A 23956-nucleotide genomic window follows, 5' to 3' on the forward strand; every position below is an offset into this window, starting at 1 on the left:
GAGGAGGAGGAGGAGGAGGAGGAGGAGGAGGAGGAGGAGATTGGATTTATACCCTGCCCTTTGCTACCCAAAGAAGTCTCAGAGTGGCTTACAAACTCCTTTCCCTTCCCCTCCCCACAACAGACACCCTGTGGGGTCGGTGGGGCTGAGAGAGCTCTGACAGAAACTGCTCTTTTTCAAGAACAGCTGTGCCAGAACTATGGCTTGCCCAAGGTCATTCAGCAGGTGCAAGTGGAGGAGTGGGGAATCAAACCCGGTTCTCCCAGATTAGAGTCCGCGCACTTAACCACTACACTAAAATGTAGTGTTCTATTCTGTTTTGGGTTGTTATCTGCCTTTGTGGCCCTGACTGGACTGGAAGGTGGGATATAAAGCTTCCAAATAAATAATAAAATCACCAGGCTGCATTTTTAAAATAAGTGATGTATATATTTTTTTATTTAAAAATGGTACTGTCGCTCAGTTCAGACATGACACAAAACTATGGTTTGTTTTTAATGATGGTTGGTTTGTGAAAACATGCTCAGACTGGCAGGTAATCACTGAAAACTGGTTTGTCTTGACAAATACTAGTTCCATTTCCTTCAATTTGCAGCTGGGGAGACTGCTAATAAAGAACAAGCAAGGGTTAAACAAGATGCTTGCCCAGAGACATCACATGAAACCACAGTTAACATTAGCTGTGATTAATAGTCAACATCAGATTTTGGTTTAGCCCAACCTAGCCTGATCTTCCAGAGCTTGGAAGCAAGGCTGGCCAAAACTAGAACCTGGATGGGAGACTGCCAAGGAAGACAGGGGGTTGCTACGCAAAGAAAGACAATGACAAACCACCTGTGCCTTGAAAACCCCATGATTCTGGGGTCACCATAACTTCATTGCAGTTGGACAACACGTTGTTGTTGTTGTTAAGATCCCAGTTTGACGGACTCTCACTAACTATATTGGAGTGGTCTGCATTCAAACAATCACAGTAAGTGTAGTCCAACAAAACCTTGGTATTGTGCAGTGTCTGAAATGAGCACGGTATGTCATTTCAATTTGGTTGCATCGAATATTGTCAAAATTCTATGCTGAAACGGTTTTCATTTTTTCTACTTAAAAAATACAATGTGAAAAACGTTCCAGTGTTTATATATGTCAAATGAGACAGCAAAATGGGAAGCTTAAGTTTTAACTAGGAGAATTTTTAAACTGAACAGGAAAATGTGCTGTTTGCTGCAGCATCCAGTTAATTCATCTGTGTCTCTGTCTCTTGACCCCTTAATATTCTTGAATGGTATATGCACACCAACAATACTAGGGATGGGCATGAACTGGGAAGATGGAGGTTCATCCATGGTTTGTGAGATACTACAAATCACAAACTGGGATGAACCTCCCCCGCTTCATGAACCAGTTCAGGTTCATGGAGGTCATGGATCTAGCCCCCCCTTCTGCTGGGGGTAGCTCCCCGAGGCCAGCAGAATGGAAGGGGGAGGGGAAGATCTTTCAAAACCAATTTAAAGGGAATGTTCCCTTTAAATGGGTTTTGCAAGCGGGAGCCACACGGGAGATGAGTCAAAGCAGTGAATTCACCACTTTCGGGTGAATTCACCACTTGAACTCCACTCCTGTGCAGTGCCCTCTGTCAAAACCCATTATAAAGGAATGTACCCTGTTAGGCTGAAATAGATGCAAGCCATTACAGCGATCCATTTTGCTCCCCCCACTTGAAAGCAGGGGGTAGTGAAAAGGATTGCTGAAATGAAATTTAAATGCCTTCTCAGTTCCCTTCTGAGTTGCACCACTGTGGCAGCAGTGCAGCTTGCAAAAACCACTTAAATGTATCCCTTTAAATGGTTTTTGCAAGAGCAGCACGGCTTGGAGAAGGCATTTAAATGACTTCTCCAAGCTCCACTGCTGGCGCCAGCATGTCTGCCAACACAAACCATATGAACCCACCTGGGAGGTTTGTGGGGGCTTGTGAGGGCAGGATGACATGAACTGAGGTTCGCGAACCACAAGCCATGCCCGATTGATGATGAGTTTCAGTTCATAGTTAGGTTCATATCTATCTCTAGGCAATATATTACAGAAAATATACTTTTGATGTGCCTTAATGTTTTAGGCAGTGTTTCTGAACAGTCGTACAACATCACACCAAAACCATCTCAATACAATCGTATGTGTGATTACTTCATTGTAATGTCGTATCAGTAAAAGGTAAAGGTAAAGATTTCCCTTGCTCGAAAGCCAGTCAAATCCGACTCTAGGGGGGAGTACTCATCTCCATTTCCAAGCCGAAGAGCCAGCGCTGTCTGAAGACCTCTTTGTGGTCATGTGGCCAGCATGACTAAATGCTGAGGTACACAGAATGCTGTTACCTTCCCACCAAAGCAGTACCTGTTTATCTACTTGCAATTTCTTGCTTTTGAACTGCTAGGTTTGGCAGGAGCTGGGGCCAGAGACAGGATCCAGGATTTTGTTTCACGCGGCACTAGGGTCTCGAAATGCCAAGTATAAACATGTAAATCGATAATGTAGAGAAGGGAGAAAAAAGTCAAGAAGGAAGAAAATGCAAGAATTTTAAAGAGGGGGGGGGAATGAGAATTCCTAGTGCATACGTTACATTTCAAAAACAAGACCAGGTAATTTGGAACTCCATTTGGAAGAAATATGGGTACTGTGAACATAAGAACATAAGAACATAAGAGATGCCAATGTTGGATCAGGCCACAGGCCCATCCAGTCCAACACTCTGTATCACACAGTGGCCAGAAATCCCAGTGCCATCAGGAGGTCCCCCAGTGGGGCCAGGACATTAGAAGCCCTCCCACTGTTGACCCCCCCCAAGCACCAAGATGACAGAGCATCACTTGCCCCAGAGTCCCTATCTATACCTTGTGGCTAATAGCCACTGATGGACCTCTGCTCCATATGCTTATCTAATTCTCTTTTGAAGCCGTCCATGCTTGTAGCCGCCACCACTTCCTGTGGCAGTGAATTCCAAGTGTTAATCACTCTTTGGGTGAAGAAGTACTTCCTCTTATCCATTCTAACCCGACCGCTCAGCAATTTCATGGAGTGCCCACGAGTTCTTGTATTGTGAGAAAGGGAGAAAAGTACCTCTTTCTCTATCTGCTCTTTCCCATGCATAATCTTATAAACCTCAATCATGTCACCCCTCAGTCGTCGTTTCTCCAAGCTAAAGAGCCCTAAGCACCTTAACCTTTCCTCATAGGGAAAGTGTTCCAACCCCTTTATCATTCGAGTTGCCCTTTTCTGCACTTTTTCCAAAGCTGTGAACACTGGAAGCAGCCCTAATGGGGATTCATAACATGGTAGGGCAAAATATCAATATGTATAGTATGGCAGTATATTCTGTGCTTCACCTGGCCTACTTCTTGGTACTTTTCACCAGCCATCCTCTCAAGAATTAAAGCATTTTATGCATTGAAAAGGTCTCAGCTCATACTGGTGCAAAATTAATGCAAGGCATTTTGTTATTTATTTATTTGATATCTCTCCTGCCCTAATCAGATGATTCAATGCTGGCAGTGTTTGAGCAAAACCATGCTCCCACCACATTGGCAAGTTGAATTTCAAATTTCATTTGACACCCTTGACAGTTTCCACATTTCCCCCCTGATGCTGTTGACAAGTGCAGCATGACAGAATGAAATTGCCAAAGTAATTTTGATTGGTGGTTTTAAAAATAATGTTACTATTTTCAACCAAGCAATATCCAATAGTTTCTTTTGGGGAAAAAATAGCTCTCTATCCTGATTTTTTTCAGGAGGGAAGTAAACTTCTGTGATAAGCTTCAACAATATGCATCACACAGATGCACCAATTGCTTACTTAATGTGTCTACCGTTAAGACTAAGGCTAGAATGATACACATGCCTGCTTGATGACACGATGTTTGGCAGTGTACTAGGCACGAGTGTTGATTATTGCATGTTATCTTCATTGGCTTGGATGCAGAATTGTGTTTCTGCAGGCGCAAGAATTACTGCCTGTGGAATGTGACATCCTTGCCCATGGCATCCCAAGATGCCCACTGAAATCCTGTTACGGGAAAGGGGAAGTGTGAAAATTATACTCCATGAGTGGAAATCCTGGTGCCCATGGAAATGTTGTTCCAGATCCAAGTCATTCTGCATTATAAAAGATTTTCTTAATAAAAAGAAAACTTTCCTTGGAGTTCTTTCCCCATAAGCCACTGCAAGCTTGCTAAAGAAAGTTGTAAAAGTCAGTACTTGGAATGGAGAACCATAGACACAGATGGCTAGACAGTCCCCATTTTTTCAGACAGTTTGGAACTGGAATTTTATGGCTAACTGATCCTGAAAGCTTCCTCCCCAAGAAGTCTAATTCAGATATCAGTCTATCAGTGACTACTAGCCATGGTGACTAAATGGAGCTTCCACATTCAGAGAAAACCAACTTCTGAATCTCAGTGCCAGGAGGCAACATCAGGGGAAGGCCTTGGCCTCTATGCTCTATTTTTGGACCTCCAGAAGAACTGGTTGGCCACTGTGTGAGACAGGACACTGGACTAAATGGACCACAGGTCTGGTCCAGCAGGGCTATTCTTATGTTCTTAAACATTCAAATAGCAACGAGCTTAAAATCATGGGAAACAATCACAGAGTTGTTGCATTGAATTCCTAAGTTGGAAAATGTATGTAGTAAGTGTTGTAAATGAACTAATATGCCACACGCAAAGAGAAATAGCCCCTGGATGCTTATATCATCTAGTCAGAGCCTCATTCACAAGAGTTTTGAATATGGAATACTAACAATTGTAATACAATGACTTGGATTTTTGAAATTCTGAAAGTATGTTAGTTGAAATACACAGATGGCTGGCCTTCTTTTCCATCAAAATTTTCAAAACAATCTCCATCATTGAACTCCATAGTAATCAACTATATTTATTGTCATTTGATAAATGACACGGGCCAAGTTTCATGAACTGGATTTTAAAAGCAAGCAAAACAGTAAGGGAAGGAGCAAATGAACAAAACTTTGGGGAGAAATGTCTATGTTTAATTACCTGTAACAGTTGATGAAATAAATGATGAGCGATCCAATACTAAACAGGAAAACCAGTATTACCTAAAATGGAAATCCACAGTGACAATTGGTATCAAATACTCCTACCGGCTCTTGGGTTTGAAACCTTTGCTTTTGTGTCACTATATACAATGCTCATTTACTATTGCCTTAGAAGTTCCCTCAAAATGAAGGGAAGGGCTATGCATTTTGGTTTCCACAATAAGGTGGCTTGAATTGAAGCAGCTTTCTATTGTGCATGCTGACCTTCCTTAGAGCAGTAGTTCTGCACAATTAAAGAGATTTTCTTCAAGCCATCGCAGTCCATTTGGGCATTTGTAAGATGGCCCAGGCTAGCACCATTAGATCTGAGAAGCTAAGCAGTATCAGCCCTGGTTGGTACTTGGATCAGAGACCACCTACAAAAGTCCAAGCTTGCTACACAGAGTCAGGCAGTGACAAACCACCTCTGTTCATCTTTTGCCACTGAAAGCCCTACAGGGTTGCCATAGGTCAGTTGCAACTTGATGGCACTTTCCACCACCAGAGGGGAAAACTAAAAAGGGCAAGCTGCAGGAACAGCATCTCCCAATGAACTACAAATCAGAAGTGGCTTCCATGTGGTGATTCAATCATGTGCCCAGGCCCTTGCTGGTCAGACCATGGAATCAGGACACTAGTGTGTAGATGAGCTGACCTAAGATATCGTTCAGCCATTCAGTGACTAAGGGTAAGGATATAATCAAGATATTGGGAGAAACTTAGCAAGAGGTAGACCCAGGATTTACCTCTGAACAAGAAGCATAGAAGCATAGAGTTGGAAGGGACCTCCAGGGTCATCTAGTCCAACCCCCTGCACAATGCAGGAAATTCACAAATACCTCCCCCCACCCCCGAGTGACCCCTGTTCCATGCCTAGAAGATGACAAAAAAAACCTTCAGGATCCCCAGCCAAACTGGCCTAGAGAAAAATTGCTCCCTGATCCCAAAGTGGCAATCAGCATTTCCTTGGGTGTGTAAGAAAGGGCCATGAAAACTAAGCATTGATGCAGCCCTTCCTGCTCTCCCTCTCAAGATCTGCCTAAATTCACAGAATCCTCATTGCTGTCAGATGGCCATCTAGCCTCTGTTTGAAAACCTCCAAAGAAGGAGAGCCCACCACCTCCCAAGGAAGCCTGTTCCACTGAGGAACCACTGTCAGGGAAGTCTTCCTAATGTTTAGCTGAAAACTCTTTTGATTTAATTTCAACCCATTGGTTCTGGTCTAGCCTCTTCTGGAGCAACAGAAAACAACTCCACATCATCCTCTATATTCCAGCCCTTCAAGTACTTATCATATCACCTCTCAGTCATCTCCTCTCTAGACTAAATATACCCAGCTCCTTCAACCGTTCCTCATAGGACTGGGTCTCCAGACCCTTCACCATCTTCATTACTCTTCCAGCTTGTCTATATCCTTCTTAAACTGTAGTGCCCCAAAATGAACACAATATTCTAGGTGAGGTCTAACCAGAGTAAAACAATACCATCACTTCCTGTGATTTGGACACTATACTTCTGTTGATACAGCCCAAAATCACATTTGCCTTTTTAGCTACTTCATCACACAGCTGACTCACGTTCAGTGTATGATCTACTAAGACCCCTAGATCCATTTCACACATAGTACTGCCAAGACATCTCCCCCATCCTATAATTATGCATTTGATGTTTTCTACCTAAATGCAGAACCTTGCATTTATCCCCATTGAAATTAATTTTATTTGTTTTAGCCCAGTTTTCCAGCCTCTCAAGATCATCCTGTATCCTGACTCTGTCTTCTATCATATTTGCGACCCCTCCCAATTTAGTATCATCTGCAAATTTAATAAGCATGGTTCCTTTCATCTTCAGATCTGCCAAAGCTAACTTTTGGGTTTCTTTCCTTTTGCATCTTTTCTCATATGCCAAATTCCAGTGCCTCTCTATTCCCATGAACCTGTCCATGGAGAGTCTCTTCAGAGGGTCCTTCTGTGGATGTAGATGGTGACTAGCAAGGGACAAACATGTGAGGGGGGGGAGAGAAGGAACCCTTTTAGGGGACCCAGAGATCCAAGAGAACTAGCCTGAGATGCAAGCCTATTACCACAAAATGGCATTTCAGAAATAAATTTGGTCTTTCAGAATTCATTAGATGTATTGGATTGGGTTGGACGCATGCTTGGGCCTTGTTGATCAAGCAAAGCACAAACACATGATGTTGCCCTTACTGAGCTAGAACACTGGCCTATCGAGGTCAGTATTATCTACTCTGGCAACAACTTACTGGGATCTCGGGTCTTTCACAAGATCCCTTTGAAACTGGAGAAGTCAGGGGTTGAATTTGGGATCTACTGCATGCAAAGCAGATGTCCTGTCACTGACCCATGATCCCAGAGTTCTTGTATCATGTCTTTGGAACATCCTTCCCTGTGAACTCCAGTTTCCTGATAGCCCACTTATTGACATTTAGTCCAGGCAAGTAGCTTCCCCCACCCTGATCTTTGACCAGTTTCTTAATTTTGTCATTTTTTGGTGTGTTCAGTTGTTTAGTTACAGCATTCAGTTAACACTGCAGCAGTGGAAGAATGTTATCTGTTGACACCCTTTGCTGAATGCCCTGTCTCGTTTATAAACTAATTGATACACTTTTGTTTGAAATTATTAAAATGTACTTTTTTCCCACTGCTTTGACCAAAGTTTATTAGAAAAGTGGGATGTAAGTCATCTTAATGAAGAAAAATGAACAAAAACCTGCACATCATGCTACTCACCAGCACACGTCCCACAGAAGTCTGAGCGGAGAGCATCATCAGCACCAAGTCCTGGAAATGCCTCTTCCACCACACATAGAGAGGGGGTGCTGAGATAGTCATCTGCTTAAGGCAAGAGAAAAGAGTCCCTGAAAAGTACAGTATTGTGACCTTGAATTGTCAGAGCCTTGGTAAGAGACTCCTTTTCCTCCGGGTGCATCCTGCCCATGTTCTCCTTATACTCTTAACAACATGGCCTGCAACTCTGATTAAATACCTAAGTTGGATCTGTTTTGCACCATGGCTGGCTCAGGGTTCTGAGCAAGATACCGTTCAGTGCCTTCCCCCCAGCATGTCACCCCATTGTGCTAATGCACAAATATAAACTCACACTCATGCCCTTCTAGAGGTGGAAGTGGAATGTGGCTCTTCCTTGTTCCTTCTGACTTTGTCAATGCCACCCCCTCCCAGGCACCTCTCCCAGCATGAAATGGGAGATTGCCCCTCTAAGGTGGCTTCTAGGGTGATCTTCCATTGCTGATAGGAGGGGACTCACACAGCCTCCGATGATTTGGGGGAACGAGGTTTGTTTGAAACCATAAACCTTCCCCTCAGTTTCCAGGTGTTCTAAAGGTAGCAATTGTATAGGCTTAGGGTTCATCGCCATGAGGTAAAGTTGTGGTGAGCAAATAGAATACGGAGATCACTGAGGCGGGAATTGCATGTTAACAACACAGAAGAGTTGTTTATTTACAAGCTGGTTTCAAAGAGTAGCTTGAATTTTCTCTAATGCCTTCAGGTATAAACAGGCTTTTACTGACTAGCCACTAGGCGGGATCCTCTCTCGTGCACAGGATTCCACCCACACCAGCCTGTCCTTGGCCAGGAGCCAGACTAAATGGTACAAGTTCTGCTCATTACCAGGGACAGGCCTAGCAGTTGGGTACTCTATTCTCTCTCAGAGGTAGAGCCAGACCTCTCTGCCACACTACTAGGTAGAGCTGCCCTTCATTCAGTCTGCTCTTTTCCTGAGCCAGACCTGGGCCCTCACTGCTCTCTCCGGAAGCAGAACTGAACTGTACGCCTGATGCGTTTTCCCGCCAACATTCCACCCCACCCTCCAAAGGTGATTGGATGTTGGAGCAGTGCTCCCATAGGCTCAGGTGGGTGGCTGTTTTCCCCCTCAGGGGCAGGACAGCCTCCTGTCCGTCACAGAATCAAGAGCCTCTGGTCAGTGGGGGGTCCTCTATGGGTCATGGGTAATGTTCCCTCTAAGCTGAGTTAGTGTGAGCTAGCTCACAGTTTTTTAGCCTCCAGCTCACACATTTTTGTCTTAGCTCAGGAAGGATGGCTCCAGAGCAAACTAGTTTATGCAGCAGCCAAATCGCTCACTCACAACTTTAATGCCAGCAGCTCACAAAGTAAAATGTTTGCTCACAAGACTCCACAGCTTAGAGGGAACATTGGTCATGGGTAGTACATCATCACCATGTCCTTCCATGATGCCAACTTCCTTTTGGACCACAGTCAGGAGGAAATAGTTCGCTATCTTTCATGCTATAGTTATTTTCATCCCATTTCCTTAAGTGGTGAGAAACCGAGAGCGTGGTCAAGGCTTAGGGAGGTCTGTAACAATTTGTGTTGACCAAGATTGAGGGACAGAGTGAGGGGACAGAAACAGGCCTACCCAGAAAACAGCAGATCCCCTGTTCCACATCAGATCCCCAGAGAGAAACCCTGGACTGCAAGATGCGTCACTCTCAGCCCCCTTTGCTCCTTTCTCTGCCCTCTCCTCTAAATCAAAAACACTCAAACTAGCTCCATGCAGTTTCTTTATCTCCTACCACAAGCTAGAGAATGTCGCTGAACTCTGATGGGCTTCAGATAGCGAGAGCTTCCCAGTCATCAGGAGACCATACAGGGGGCGTAGCCAGGAGATTTTGGTTGGTGGGGCACTGGGAAATCCGGGGGTGGGGGTGGGTGAGCAGGAGGGCAGGGATAGAGGGGGAGAGGGCAAGGGAGATCCTGCCTCGTGGCCATCAAGGCAGGCTCCTCTCTGGCATTTCTCACATTGTGACTCCCTCCTCACTGAGGAGTATAAAAAATACTGCTCTACACAGCCTGACTTGTGGGGAGTGGCTCTTAATTTAGGGGGCATTGCCCCAGCCTTGCCCCACTGTAACTACAGGCCTGTGACCATCTCCTCTCTACAGTTCCCATGAATAATGCATTCCTAATACATTACATAAGAACATAAGAGACGCCAATGTTGGATCAGGCCAAAGGCCCATCCAGTCCAACACTCTGTGTCACACAGTGGCCAGAAATACCAGTGCCATCAGGAGGTCCACCAGTGGGGCCAGGACATTAGAGGCCCTCCCACTGTTGACCCCCCCAAGCATTGATTCAACTTTGGAAACAAGGCTGGGTAATTCAGAAGGGCAAGACCCAGGGAGACATGAGAAAAACTTGGAAATGGCCCTAAGAAACACCCTAGGTCTCAAATAGTCCATCCTCACTGATTAAGTAAAAGGCTGCCCTACAATTTCTCACTGTTCAGGGAAGTGGGGAAAGTGACAGCTGTCATAGGTGGGTGGATGAGTGTCTAGTCAATACAACACATTCAGCATCACCGAGGACCTGCATTTGTGATCCAGCTCTTTCATATAAAATATTTTGGTCAGAACTCATCCCTAGAGATTTCTGATAAGTATCTGGAAGTTGAGTGGGATGGACCTGGAGAGGGAATGAGGAAGAGGAGGAAACAGACAGACAAGACTAATTGTAAAGCACCATCACCAACTAAGGGCCCACCACACCTGCACTGGGCTCATATCCAGCCCAAGCAGACACTCTAATAAAATCACTTGAGTGAGGGGTGACTGCAGGCTTCATGGAAATGTTTTCTGAATAAGGAAGTGTGTGCACACTTCAATTGGCAACACACAGAGAAACAGAATGTATTAGTGTGTATGTACTCCGATCAGCATTAGCAACACTCATGCACTCACACATGGACAGAAACACAGAAAGACTTCAACTAACCTCTAAGGAAAATGGAATTCACTCACTTGGTTGATAGCAAAGCAACAGTAATCTCCCCAAAATTTGGCCTTGAGCACTTAGCTGAGGAAAAGAGGGTACATGGGACGAGGCATTGTTGCTTGTCCTCCCCAAGTCACACTTAACAAGTAGAATTGGAAACACAGAGGAAAGAAGACTGATATGTTTGGTAGAGTTCTCATCTGCTGCAGGATGTATTTGATGCTGATGACTGGAAAGGTTTGATGTCAGTTTCATATCTTCTCATACTTTATTATTCTCTCCTCTTGACCTCTTCCGTCTGAGCAACTTTTATTATTTAAACCAGACTTCCAGAGACCAGGGAAATGAATGAAAACATCAAAATGAATGGTGTTTGTTCATTCATTGTTATTCCAGTTCATTTCTATTACACTATCAAATGTAATGGATGGAACTGGGCGGGGGGATCATCCATTTGGAAACAAATGCAAACTCCTAGGACATTTAAGGGATAGCTTTTTAAAGGGTTTTGGTAATGGGAAACCAAATCCCACCCATTTTGAGCCTTGGAGCAATGAGTAGGTTTCATAATTCAGATTTAAGAACTCCTATTCCATAGGCAGCAGTGCTAGAAAATGAGTAAGAAAAGCCTAATTTGAGAGGAACATAACATGACTCTGAAGGATATGTGCCTTTTCTTCAATAGCTTGCAGACTAACCAAATTCAGCTACAAGATTTTTGTTATTTATTACCAAAACACAACTGACCCTGTAGCACAAGAAGCTACTACACAGACGCAGAACTGCTTGTCGTGGTGCTTTGTTCAAGAGAGCCAGCATGATGAAGTGGTTAAGAGTGGCGGACTCTAATCTGGAGAACCGAGTTTGATTCCCCACTGCTCCACATGAAGCCTGTTGGGTGACGCTGGGCCAGTCACAGTTCTCTCAGGACTCTCTCAGCCCCACCTACCTCACAAGGTGACTGTTGTGGGGAGAGGGGAAGGCAACTGGAAGCCACTTTGAGACTCCTTAAGGTAGAGAAAAGTCTTCTTCTTCAATGCATAAGAACATAAGACAGGCCTGTGGGATCAGACCAGTGGTCCATCCCATTTCACACCGTTGCTTACCATTGGCCCTGAAGGACCAACTGACAGGGCATAGAGACCAAGGCCTTCCCCAATGCTGCCTCCTAGCACCAGTATTTGGGACTTTATTGCCTCTGGATGTGGAGATTCCATTTAATCATCATGGCTATTGGTTACTGATGGGTCCATTTGCCATAGCAATGCCAGTCCCCAAGTGGGGACAGGGGATCCCCCAATTTCACGGGCTCCTGCCTGCTGCTAGCCAGCTGCCCCAACAGTGACCACTGGCAGCCACCCCTCTCCCTCCCCCTCTGCAAGATTTAAAGGATCCTCCAGCTGATCGGCGGGAGCATGTGGCCCGCATCTTGCAAAAAACATGTAAAGGGTCTCTTTAAAAGCTTTTTGTAAGAAGGGGGGGGATGCACAGAAGTGTGTTCAGGAGTGTGGGTCGCTGGTCCCCAAAGTGATGATATCACTTCTGTGTGACATCATCATATTGGGGACATCCCCTCTGCCTCCGGAACGCCCTTCAAAGTCCCCTGCCATTGACGAGGAAAGGTCCTGGCAACCCTAATTTGCCTTGAATCTGTCTAGTCTGTCTGTGCTTGTGGCCATCATGACCTCCACTGGCAGTGAATCCTACCATGTGATTATTTGAAGAATAAAGACATTTCCCCTTTTGTCTGTCCTTTGAACTCCAAGAGGAAACACGGAGGCAATCCAACCAGTAAGCCACATCACATGTAAGTGAAGGAGTTCAGTCATGGTAAGTTCACCTGAGGAACGTGTTGGTGTCAAAGTTCTCAGCACCCTTTCTTCTCAGTAGGATTAAGGTTGCCAGCTTTGGGTTGGGAAATACCTGGAGATTTTTGGGAGGCCAGCAGAGCCTGGGGAGGCAGGGGCTTGGGGAGGGAAGAGACCTCACCTAATGCTGTAGAATTGATCCTCCAAACCAGCCATTTTCTCCAGGAGAACTGATCTTGGCTGACTGGAGACCCATTGTAATAACAGGAGATCTCCAGGTGCCAACTGGAGGCTGGCAACCCTGTTTTACGTGGTTTTCCATTTGTAAGAGTCTCTCCTTTCCACCCATCAAACTATCTCCACAGATACTACCTCCCTGTCTCACCGTATTTGAACACTTCACAGTCCCTCAGAACGCAATCCCTTTCTTCTAGGGTTTTCTTTACCTTAATTCCAAGCTTTCCTCCTAGGAACTGCAAGAAGAGATACACAGCCCTGTACATTAAGATAACGAAGATGCCTCCCAGAAAAATGGACAGGCAGGAACATATGAAAGCTGACTGGAAATATTCATTGCAGTGCTGTCCCTGCTCCTTAGCCCAGTCGTGTTTATGAGGCTTGTGTCTGCCAGTCATGTCTCTTCTTCAGCTGTCCAACTGTCCTCTTCAGACATTCCAGAAAAGACCGGAATTCTAGGAGATTCTTCGCTCTTTTGTAGAACCTTTGTGATGCATTGTCACTGCCAACAAACAGACTGTGCTGTAATTCTTCACACGGAAGAAGCTGGGAAATAACGTTCCATGGAAAACAAGAGAGGAGGCCCACGGGGAATTCTGAGGGGTTTCCTCTTGTTGCCTCCTGCTTCCCCCTTCCCCCTCCATTTTTGGTTTACCCCCCTTGGGCTCCTGCTTCCTCTTTACCCTTGTCCCTTGCTTCCTGTCCTCATGGCTTCTGCTTATGGCTGCCAACTTGTGGGCCGGGGAAATTCCTGGAGATCTGGAGTAGAGTGTGGAGAGGGTGGGCTTTGAGGAGGGGTGGGGTATAATGCCATAGAGTCCAGCCTCCAAAGCAGCTGCCCTAACAGTGGCCACCGGCGGCCACCCCTCTCCATCCCCTCCTGTGAGACTTAAAGGGTCCTCCAGGTGATCGGCGGGAGCATGTGGCCGGCCAATCAGCTGGAGGGTCCTTTAAATCTTGCAGGAGGGGAGGGAGAGAGGCAGCTGAAGGTCAATTGTAATTTCAGGAGATCTCCAGGCTTCACTTGGAGGCTGGCAACCCTATTCCTATTCCTCTCTGGCTCATGCTCCAGCTTTCCCCTTCCGGCTCCAGTTCCCACTTTTGTCTCCTTCTCCTGGCCCCGTCCTCCTCACCCCCAAGCTGCTCTTCCTCCTCCTGCTCGCCCCACTCCAGTTTCTGTTCACCTCCTCCAGCCCCCCACCCTACCCTCTGCTTACTTCCTCTTCTTCTTATACCACCTTCCCCCACTTACCTCCTGCTACACCTCTTCTCTGGCTTCCTTCTCCGGTGTGGACCTCGTCTCTCTCCCCTCCATGGTCCTAAGGAAGGGAATGTAGCAAGCAGGCAAGAGCATTCTGCCTTTAAAAAGGCTCACCAAAGCGAAGGCCAGGGAATAAAAAATGGCACTCATTCTTTGGTATAGAGGATGAGCTACTTTGCAAAGCAGAAAGGCCTTGAAGTGAGTCTTTTTCTCTCTCCCAGACAGACCTCGGTAAGGGGGGGGGGTCTTTAGGTTTAAAGGAAAATCCCTTAACACTAACATATTGGAGAGAATTGGGAAAGATGGCACTTTCCCTAGTTCTCCATGTGCAAAGAAGGCAGGGGAGGTGGCCTCTGTCTCTCTTTTGTGACAGCCCCCTTAGCTACTGGCTTTAAAAGGATACCCAGAGATGGGTTATCTTTTGGCCATGCCTCAATTATGAACCTCCTCCTCCTCTCGGCATAATTTGATTGATGTAATTGAAATATTTTTATCCTACCTTTCTCCTTCAAGGAAAGGTGCTTACAACAAAAATGTGTCTCTAAAATAGGACTTGGCCATCAAAAAGCACAGTGACTCTGACGTTGATTGTCCTTGTTATGAATAAGTTATAGATTATTATAATATCTATATCTCCCCTTTCCCCCCTTTTTCTGTATCCCTATTTTACTTTAAAATAACAACAACAATAAAAAGCCATTAAAAACCAGTAACTTCATACAAACATTAAAATAATAACTGCCATACATGCATATTACCAAGTCAGGCCCTTGATGTATCAGAGTCAGCATTATCTACTCTGACTGGCAGCACCTCTCCAGAAATTTCAGACAGTGGTCTTTCACATCACCTGCTACCTGACCTTTTTAATCGGAGATACTGTGGAGCTGCGGTGGCTCAAGTGGTTAAGATGCTGAACTGCAGGCTGTGGAAGGTCGGGAGTTCAGCAGTTCGAGACCCGGGTGCCGCATGATGGAGTGAGCTCCCGTCTCTAGTTCCAGCTCCTGCCAACCTAGCAGTTCGAAAGCAAGAAATTGCAAGTAGATAAATAGGTACCACTTCAGTGGGAAGGTAACAGCGTTCCGTGCGCCTTGGTGTTTAGTCATGCTGGCCACATGACCACGGAAACGTCTTCGGACAGCGCTGGCTCTTCGGCTTGGAAACGGAGTTGAGCACCGCAACCCTAGAGTCGGAATCGACTGGCTTTCGAGCAAGGGAACCTTTACCTTTACCTTTACTTACTGTGGACTGAATCTGGGACCTTCTGCATGCAAAGCAGATGCTCTACCCCACAGCCACATTTAGGCTGTGCAATGTGTGTTATTATAAGGGAAACTGCTTCTGAAATTTCATTTTTTTAAAAAGCCATAGCCATTGATTCCTCTAATTCTCTTTTCCCCCTCTTTTAAAAGTGGGATTTCTCCTCTTTTGGATGGCAGGCCTCACACTTTGAGAGTTTGTGCTTGGAAGTATACACTTTGCCTGTGCGTGGTACTATTTGACCTTGAGTGGGTGTTCACATTGTCTATTATCATTGTGGTGGGGGAAAACAAGAAGACACCTGAAAGAACACAGCAGCTCACCCCGCCTTCTCCTGTCAGGCCAAGCGACCCCCTCGTGTGCAGCTGCTGGGATCAGATGCGGCTAGTTAGCGGAGCGGTTCTTTTCCCACTGAAATAAAAATTGCATCCAAACCTCTAGGGCTCCTCAAGAGTTTTAAACATCTTTTATGAAGCCGACAGATGAATAATGCAATCAGGTTCCTCTTCATGCAATCAGAACAGCTGAGAAGGAAAGTGGTGATTTTATCTGAAAAGGGGGCACATGTCTGGGAAAACCAAGGAGCGAAACAACTCACTAGCAGAGAATACAATATTGTGGTCTTTCAATTCCACAATTGTCTAATGCCCGCCCTTCCCCCGTCTGAAATCCAGCGGGGTCCAGTGGCAATTGGTGCGTCTGGGTTGGAATGCGAATGTCAGAAAGATGATGTGCTGATGGCAGCCGTTTTGTCATTGGGCAAAATGATGATTTCTGTTTATGTCTTTGCATGCCTTTGAGGGCATCCAGTACAACTGTAATCAGTTCTCCTTTACCGATATCATAACATTCAAGTCAACATCTGTGGAGGCCAGACCCTGGATTCAGATTGTGTGTGCACAAGAACGGGGTGGTATTTCGGGGTTACTCTCAAAGCAGTGCTTTATTTCTGTAGAGTACAATCGATCTTGGTGGGTAGGAAACCCGCTCTCCTTCAAGGCAGAATGAAATCAGGAGAGGATCCCCCTGGCCCTCCATGGTACAGCATTCTAAAACAGAAGCAGAATGTAGGTCTATGGTGGACAGAACTGTCCTCCTTCTCATGAACCCACCAGGAGTAAAGCCAGAGCTATCAAAAATTAACAAAATCACAGTCAATTAACACTGGGTTTTTCAATTATATACCTCAGGGCCATCAAGTTGCAATTGACATAGTGATCCCAGCTAGGGGCTGTCAAGGCAAGGGAGAAGCAGAGGTGGTCTGCCATTGTCTTCCTCGGCAGGACCTTCCTGGGTCGACTCCCATCCAAGTTATAGCATACAACCTTCTCTTGGGTTTCAGTTAAGGACACACACATTTCCCATGTTCGATTCCTTATTGTTCCTAAATTTACCCTGCTCAGCTCTATGAGAATGAAAAAGCAGGCACGCTGGGATCAGACCAATGATCCATCTAGTCCAGCATCTTGTTTCACATCATGGCCAACCAGGTGCACCTGGAAGGAAGGAGGGAAGGGACTAGAACTGCCAACTTATGAACCAGCCCTGGTTTCTGTGCCTCTAGAAGTGGATTGATCTGCAGCAATCAGGAAGTGAAGCTTTCCATAGCCCAGAGGTAAACATTACAGTGTAAGAACATAAGAGCTGCAGTGCTAGATCAGATCAATGGTCCCATTTTTGCACACTGAGCCTTTATTAAATGGACAGGACACTTTCTCTTCCAGTTGTTGGTAATTCAGCTTTTCCTATTGTTGCGTCAAAGTGCAAGTATTCAGTGATCTGCTGAGAGGCTGTGGCTTGTGGTAGAGTATCGGCTTTTCCCAGGTTCAGTCCCTGCTATCTCCAATTAAGGATCAGGTAGTAGGTGGTGTGAAAGACCTCCAGTGGAGACCATGGAGAGCTCCTGCCAGTCTGAATTGACAATACTGACTTAGATGGACCAAGGGTCTGATTCAGTATAAGGCAGCTTCATGTGTTCATGTATATCGAGGCTCTGTCTAGTAGCTGGTAGCTGCTGATGGATGTATAACTGAATGTTGAAATGTTTGTGGCCACCACTGGCTCCACTAGCAGTGAATTCTGCAATTTAAATAAAGTAAACAAGTATTTCCCTTTGTCCCAAATCCATTTCTCACCTATTTCATTATCTGTGACACACCCACACCCACCAAGTGTGACCTCCCCCTATTTTTGCCTCCTGGCACCAGTATTCAGAGGCTCACTTTCTCTGAAAATCGCCTTTCATTGCTGCTGTTTTAAACAACATTGTGACAGGAACCAGCTGAACAGATGGAAATCTAGCCGAGGGTGTCTCCTTCCTCTGCAGTAACCTGTGTAGTTGTCAACAGCCTGGAGAGACCATGTCCTGTCCATTAACAAAGACTTAATGGATGGAAATGGGCAGGTGAAGTTTTTCATGGCAGGTGAATAACAACCCATTCAGGCTCTATTAAAAGGGCAGAACGCTTTTTCTTCAAGCTGTTGGCAACCCTGATTTAACCTGATTGGACATTGGGCTGCCGAAACAGACTGGTCCTCCTTAGGGTAAGTTTTAGTGAAAGAATGGAAGGAAAGCTAATGCATCCTATTTTTTAAAAAAGTGATATCCTCAGTATAGCCAGAAAAGGCACAACCAGGACAGTGATTTAGGATAGATACTAGAACACAGAGGTGGAACCTGGTAAATAAGGACAATTACAGGCAAGGGCCCTTTTCACAGCCATGCAACTTCTCCTGTTACCCAGTCATGTTCTGAACGTAGCAGATTTAACCCACTGCAATCAGTAGCTTTCACAACTCCCTGCCTTTTTATGCCAGTGCTAAAATGTGCATCCTTCTCACTTGCTAGTTGCAACAACAAACACTTCGCTGCTCCTTTGGTGTGAAGAGGAGCTTCTGCCATAGAGAGGATTTACCACAGGATGGCAGCATACACCTTTTAAACAGCAACCCTCCCTTTCTCAGCATCATCCAGCCAGTCACAAAGCAGAAGCCTGTAGCGAAAAAAGCACAATACAGTAAAAAGAAGAATGGTGTAGTGGGAGAGGTGAGTGATTTGTTCACTGCTGGAGCGGAACAGTGGTCCAGCAGCCAGTTTGGCAGAGGAACCAACCAGTGGCCCTGAAGGGACAGCAGACATGGCATCGTGGCTGAGGCCTTCCCCAGATGTTGCTTCCCCAGATGTTCATAGGTTTGCTGCCTTTGAATGAGGAGGTTCCCTTTAGTCACCATACTTAGTAGCCTCTAATGGACCTTCCTTCCATGACTCTATCTAATCCCTATTGGATACTATTGGGGGTAACCAACCTTCAGGTGGGGGCTGGAGTTCCCCTGGACTGACAACTGATCTCCAGACTACATAGATCAGCTCCCCCAGAGGAAACGGCTGATCTGGAGGATGGATTCCATGTCTTTGCTGAACTCCCTCACCTCCCCAAACCCCACTATTCATAAGTGTCACCCCCAAATCTCCAAGAATTCCCCAACCCGACAAGAAGAGGAAGTGGGTTTTTATATCTTGGAGTGGCTTACAATTGCCTTTCCCTTCCTCTCCCCACAATAGACACCCTGTGAGGTAGGTGGGGCTGAGAGAGCTCTGAGAGAGCTGTGACTGACCCAAGGTCACCCAGCGGGCTGCATGTGGAGAGGAGTAGGTAATCAAACCCAGCTCTCCAGATTAGAGTCCTGCCGCTCTTAACCACTATGCCAAACTGGCTTTTATTCTATCTGTGCCTGTTTCCATCACCACACCCACTGGTACTGAACTTCAAAACAGAATCACCCATTGAGTCAAGAAGGATTGTCTTTTGTTCATCCTGAATCGATTGTCCTTTCACTTACTAGGGTGCCCCTGAGTTCTAGCTCGCTCCACTCATGAACAGGACCCCAGGCAAGGTCCCAGGGAAAGGACAGTGGCTCAGTGATAGAGCATCTGCTTTGCATACAGAAGGTCCCCGGTTCAATCCCCGGCATCTCTAGTTAAAAGAGCCAGGCAGTAGGTGAGATTCTGGAGAGCTGCTGCCAGTCTGAGTAGACGAGAAGACTAACCTTGATGGGACTGATGGTCTGATTCAGGAGATTGCCCTCTTCTGGGCGTGGAGCAGGGGTCATTGGGGATGTGTGGGGTGAGGCATTTGTGAATTTCCTGCATTGTGCAGGGGGTTGGACTGGATGACCCTGGATGACCTTTCCAACTCTATGATTCTATAAGGCAGGTAGGTGCGTATGCATGTGTAAGGTCAGGCAGGCATATTTATCTATTATGATATTGATAGCCTGTCTTCCTTGGTATCTTACATGGAGCTGCTGCTTCTGCCCAAGTCCTCCTCCCTGACCTTTATGGGCTCCTGATCTGAGCTAGCCAGGGTCACTTGGGCGACTGAGTGACTTAAATGATAATTGGCTGATTGCCCCCTGCTTTCTATTTCTATGCACTGCAGATTACATCTCCCCAATGCTCTGATCAGGCCAGGAAAGAAAACATTAAAGAAGATACCTGCATACAACAGATACAAATTTACTACAGCTAAGCAGCCTTTCTTCTTACTCCCTTGACAAGCTGGACCCGAACTTTCTCGCTTAAGGAATAAAGAGGTTAGGCTGGAGTTTGGAAGCAAATGATCCGGTCTGCTCTGGTTTCCGGTTTAATAAACATGCATCTACATCTAATGGGCCGTCTGTCAGTTCCCTTTAATAGAAATCACCTCCTCCTCTAATAATCATTAAACAAATTGACAGTGTAATAGCCAGGGCATCTCATCTTAATGCCACCTGCTCCAGGAAGAAAATTTCCTGCTAATATCTTTCCCAAAAGGCCATTACTCTGGTTAATACAGGCAGGACTCCGATAGAGAACACGGCACCCAATGTGTGGGTGTGAGGAACAGACAGGGATATGTGTGTGGGTCTGTGTGTGCTTGATATGTGTGTGTTTATGTGTGTTTCATATTTTTATCTTTCTTTTAATAATAATTCCTTATATTTTCATCTTCAGAAAAATCAAAGAAGTGCTGATGGAACACTGGAAATCTCATCTCTTGGGGGGGTTTTTTTGACGGTCAGATATTCTATCCCCAATCCTCCCCCCCCCCCCCTGAAAAGGGGACCTCCCTTCTCTCTTTTGAAAGACTCAGGAGGCTGGATGCACACTACATTTTCTGCTAGACAAAATTTCCACCAAGCCCCCCCCATTCCCACTGTAAACCCTCCTCCTATTGTTTCTCAGGGACTCCCCACCCAGGTGCTGCACTTCATGAGCATTGATGGGCGACTGTGGGAGGCAGGAGACAGGGACTTTCTATTCTACAGATGGAAAATCTACAGTGCCACAATCCTAAACAGAATTATGCTCTTCTAAATCTACTGAAAGGAGCTGCGGTGGCTCAAGTGGTTAAGACGCTGAACTGCAGGCTGTGGAAGGTCAGTAGTGCAGCAGTTCGAGACCCGAGTGTGCCGCATGACGGAGTGAGCTCCCGTCTCTAGTTCCAGCTCCTGCCAACCTAGCAGTTCGAAAGCAAGAAATTGCAAGTAGATAAATAGGTACCACTTCGGTGGGAAGGTAACAGCGTTCCGTGTGCCTTGGTGTTTAGTCATGCCGGCCACATGACCATGGAAACGTCTTCGGACAGCGCTAGCTCTTCGGCTTTGAAACGGAGATGAGCACCGCAACCCTAGAGTTGGACTCGACTGGCTTTCGAGCAAGGGAACCTTTACCTTAAATCTACTGAAGTCAAAGGACTTGGAAGGATGTAACTCTGTTTAAGATGCTTTCAGAGGGTAATGGTTTCAGGTAATCTGCTGGTGGTCCTGGGCCCCAAAGACATCCGGATGTCCTCAACCAGGGCCAGGGCCTTTTAGGTCCTGCCCCCAAACTGGTGGAATTCTCTGCCAAACACCACCAGGGCCCTGCGGGATCTGATGCAATTCTGCAGGGCCTGCAAGGCGGAGATGTTCTGCCAGGCTTTTGGTTGAGGACAGCGATGGTCAAACCTCAGAGACCGACAAATTTCCCCAGGTACAATCGTTTGAGATCAAAGAAAATCTCGATGGGAGACGACAAAGGGAGCTGTGACGCTTGGAGAGGAGACAGGAAGAGTTTTGACTCTCCAAAGCTCATGCCCCCCCCCCAAATCATGCTGGTCTCCCAGGCCCTAATAGATTTAAATCTAGCCATTCAGTTTGGGATGACACGGTGAGTCTGACTCTAGCCCAGGATGTTGTACAGTCTACCTACCAATGAGAAAAGGTATGGAGGTAGTCGGGGCACATTGATACAATTTCTGTGCTATTCTGTGAATTGATTAGGGGTACCGTGAGGTGATTCAGAGAGCCGGCAAAATGATTTGGAGTAAGAGGAGGGCAGGCTTAGACTAGGGGAAACAGGCCTGGCCCCACTCTGTGCTCAGCTCCGGGTTGGCACCTCTGGGTTGGGAAATTCCTGGAGATCTTGGGGGTGAGACCTGGGGAGGGCAGGGTTTGGGGAGGGGAGGGGAGGGGAGTGGAAGGACCTTAGCAGAGCATAATACCATTGAGTCCACCCTCTAAAGTGGCTATTTTCTCCATGGAAACCAATCTTGGTCACCTGGAGAGCAATTGTAATAGAAGGAGAAGGAGTTTGGATTTATACCCTGCCCTTCACTCAGAGTCTCAGAGCAGCTTACAAACTCCTTTCCCTTCCCCTCCCCACAACAGACAACTTGTGAGGTGGGTGGGGCTCAAAGAGCTCTGACAGAAACTGTTTTTTTCAAGAACAGCTCTGACAGAACTATGGCTTGCCCAAGGTCATCCAGCAGGTGCAAGTGGAGGAGTGGGGAATCAAACCTGGTTCTCCCAGATTAGAGTCCACACACTTAACATCTACACCAAATTGGCTCTCCAAATACCGCCTGGAGGTTGGCAGCCCTATGCTCAGCCCACAGCAATGGCCTCAATGGTGGATGGGAGGGACTGGGTGAAGATTGGCAGCTACTCTCCCCATCGCCTTTCCATTCCTTACCATGGCTGTGGTCTGTGCAGCAGGTGGAGCTTGTGGAGAAATGAGACCTGTTTCGAGAACTGAGGTGGGGTAGAGCAGAGCGAACTTGTAATGTGGCTGCATTTTTATTCATTTGTGCTATTCTCTTATCATGGGGAAAGGAGAATCAACATTTCCTGGAACCCTGGAACCCAGAGGTAGCTAACCGATTTGGCATCCATGTTGCAAAATTGCAATGCCTGGCTGTCAAGATAATGATGTCCCAGTAAACAAGATGGAGCAGGGAAGAGACCCGGGCTGAACGTCACCAGACACGCTCGGAGCAAGCTAATCCCAATGGTGCAGCCAGGATCTCAAGGAGGACCTCTGATTTCTTTTGTATGTGGTGTTTGACCAATGGACACCTGCCCTCTTGTACATCAGTAAAACACCACACAAAAATAATCTCAATGCAATTGCATCAAGACTGCTTATTTGTAGCACTCATGGTGCAAAATAATGGCTGGAATGGAAATGTGTAGAGACTGGTAGAGACACTGTGCTGTGAACAAAGTTCAAAAGAAAAAACAAGGAGAACTCAGCCGGCGGCTGTGCAGGTCTGGGAGATGACGACAGGCATAAGCCATGTCAATTGCATTCTCCCACAGCATTGCTTCTAACAGTGTTCCCAACACCTCTGCAGCCTGGGAGGAGACCTGGCTCTGGGCCCCAAGCAAAATGTTCTGCTGTGACACTGTCGGCACATGTGCCAGAGGTTGCCTCTCCAAGCTGTGGCCTGATCTGACACCTGCTGAGTTCAGAGAAGTGCCGTCTCTGTGTGCCTGTAGCTGATCTTTCCCCCACTCCTTTAATGTTTTATAGTTCCAAAAAGGGGGGACTTCTCCTTTAATGAGAAATTCACGGGGGAATAGCTGTCATGCTGCCAGCTGCGGGGGAAAATTTGTGGCAAGTCACTATCACCCTCTGATGACCTTCTTCTGTCTGTCTCGCTCAGTGAAGCCCCCACAGGCAGTAGGTTTGGTTATCTAAACCGCAAGGACACAAGCATACCTGGAGGCCTACGGATATCACAGGCCTTCATTTCAGGGAAGGATGCTTCCAAAAGTAGGTTTGGTCCATCCAGATCCGTCGCTCCCTTTGTTTTTGTCTTGAATTTTGTTCACAGCGGAGTGTATATACCAGTCTCTGCACATTTCAGCTCTCGTGTCATTGTGCACCACAGTGACTATAAATAATCCTGATCCAGTTGTATTGAGATTACTTTTGTGTGTAGGGTTTTACCACTGCGCAAGAGTGCAGGTGCCCGTTGAGCAAACACCACATACGGAAGAAATTGTCGGTAGGATCACTTCAATGTTGCTCCATCCACACGCTAGGCAACGCAGAACTAATGCTAATGAAAGATGCTAATGAAAGGAAGGGATTGAAAGCTATAACAAACGGTTCCAATTTTAACTTTTAGGAATTTAACTGGAATTAGTGGGATGCCAGGCAGAATGAATACATGCAGAGGTCATTTCGGGGGGGGGGCCGCGGGGGATCGCAGTTCCCCCGGGCG

At 46.3% G+C, this 23956-nt stretch overlaps 1 protein-coding gene across 1 annotated transcript in view; it reads right to left on the reverse strand.

Annotated features, from left to right (window-relative positions):
* Positions 1-23956, reverse strand: part of LOC107116643 (potassium channel subfamily U member 1-like) — a 134989-nt gene that overhangs the window by 109301 nt on the left and 1732 nt on the right. Inside the window, exons 3-4 of the mRNA XM_015418601.1 lie at positions 7836-7937; positions 5045-5106 (exon numbers count right to left, since the gene is read on the reverse strand). Of these exons, the coding sequence (XP_015274087.1) occupies positions 5045-5106; positions 7836-7937 (164 nt within the window). The remainder of the gene's footprint in view (positions 1-5044; positions 5107-7835; positions 7938-23956) is intronic.

This window comes from Gekko japonicus, unplaced genomic scaffold (assembly GCF_001447785.1).
Source record: "Gekko japonicus isolate JY-2015 unplaced genomic scaffold, Gekko_japonicus_V1.1 scaffold419, whole genome shotgun sequence".
In the NCBI taxonomy this organism is placed as follows: Eukaryota; Metazoa; Chordata; class Lepidosauria; order Squamata; family Gekkonidae; genus Gekko; species Gekko japonicus.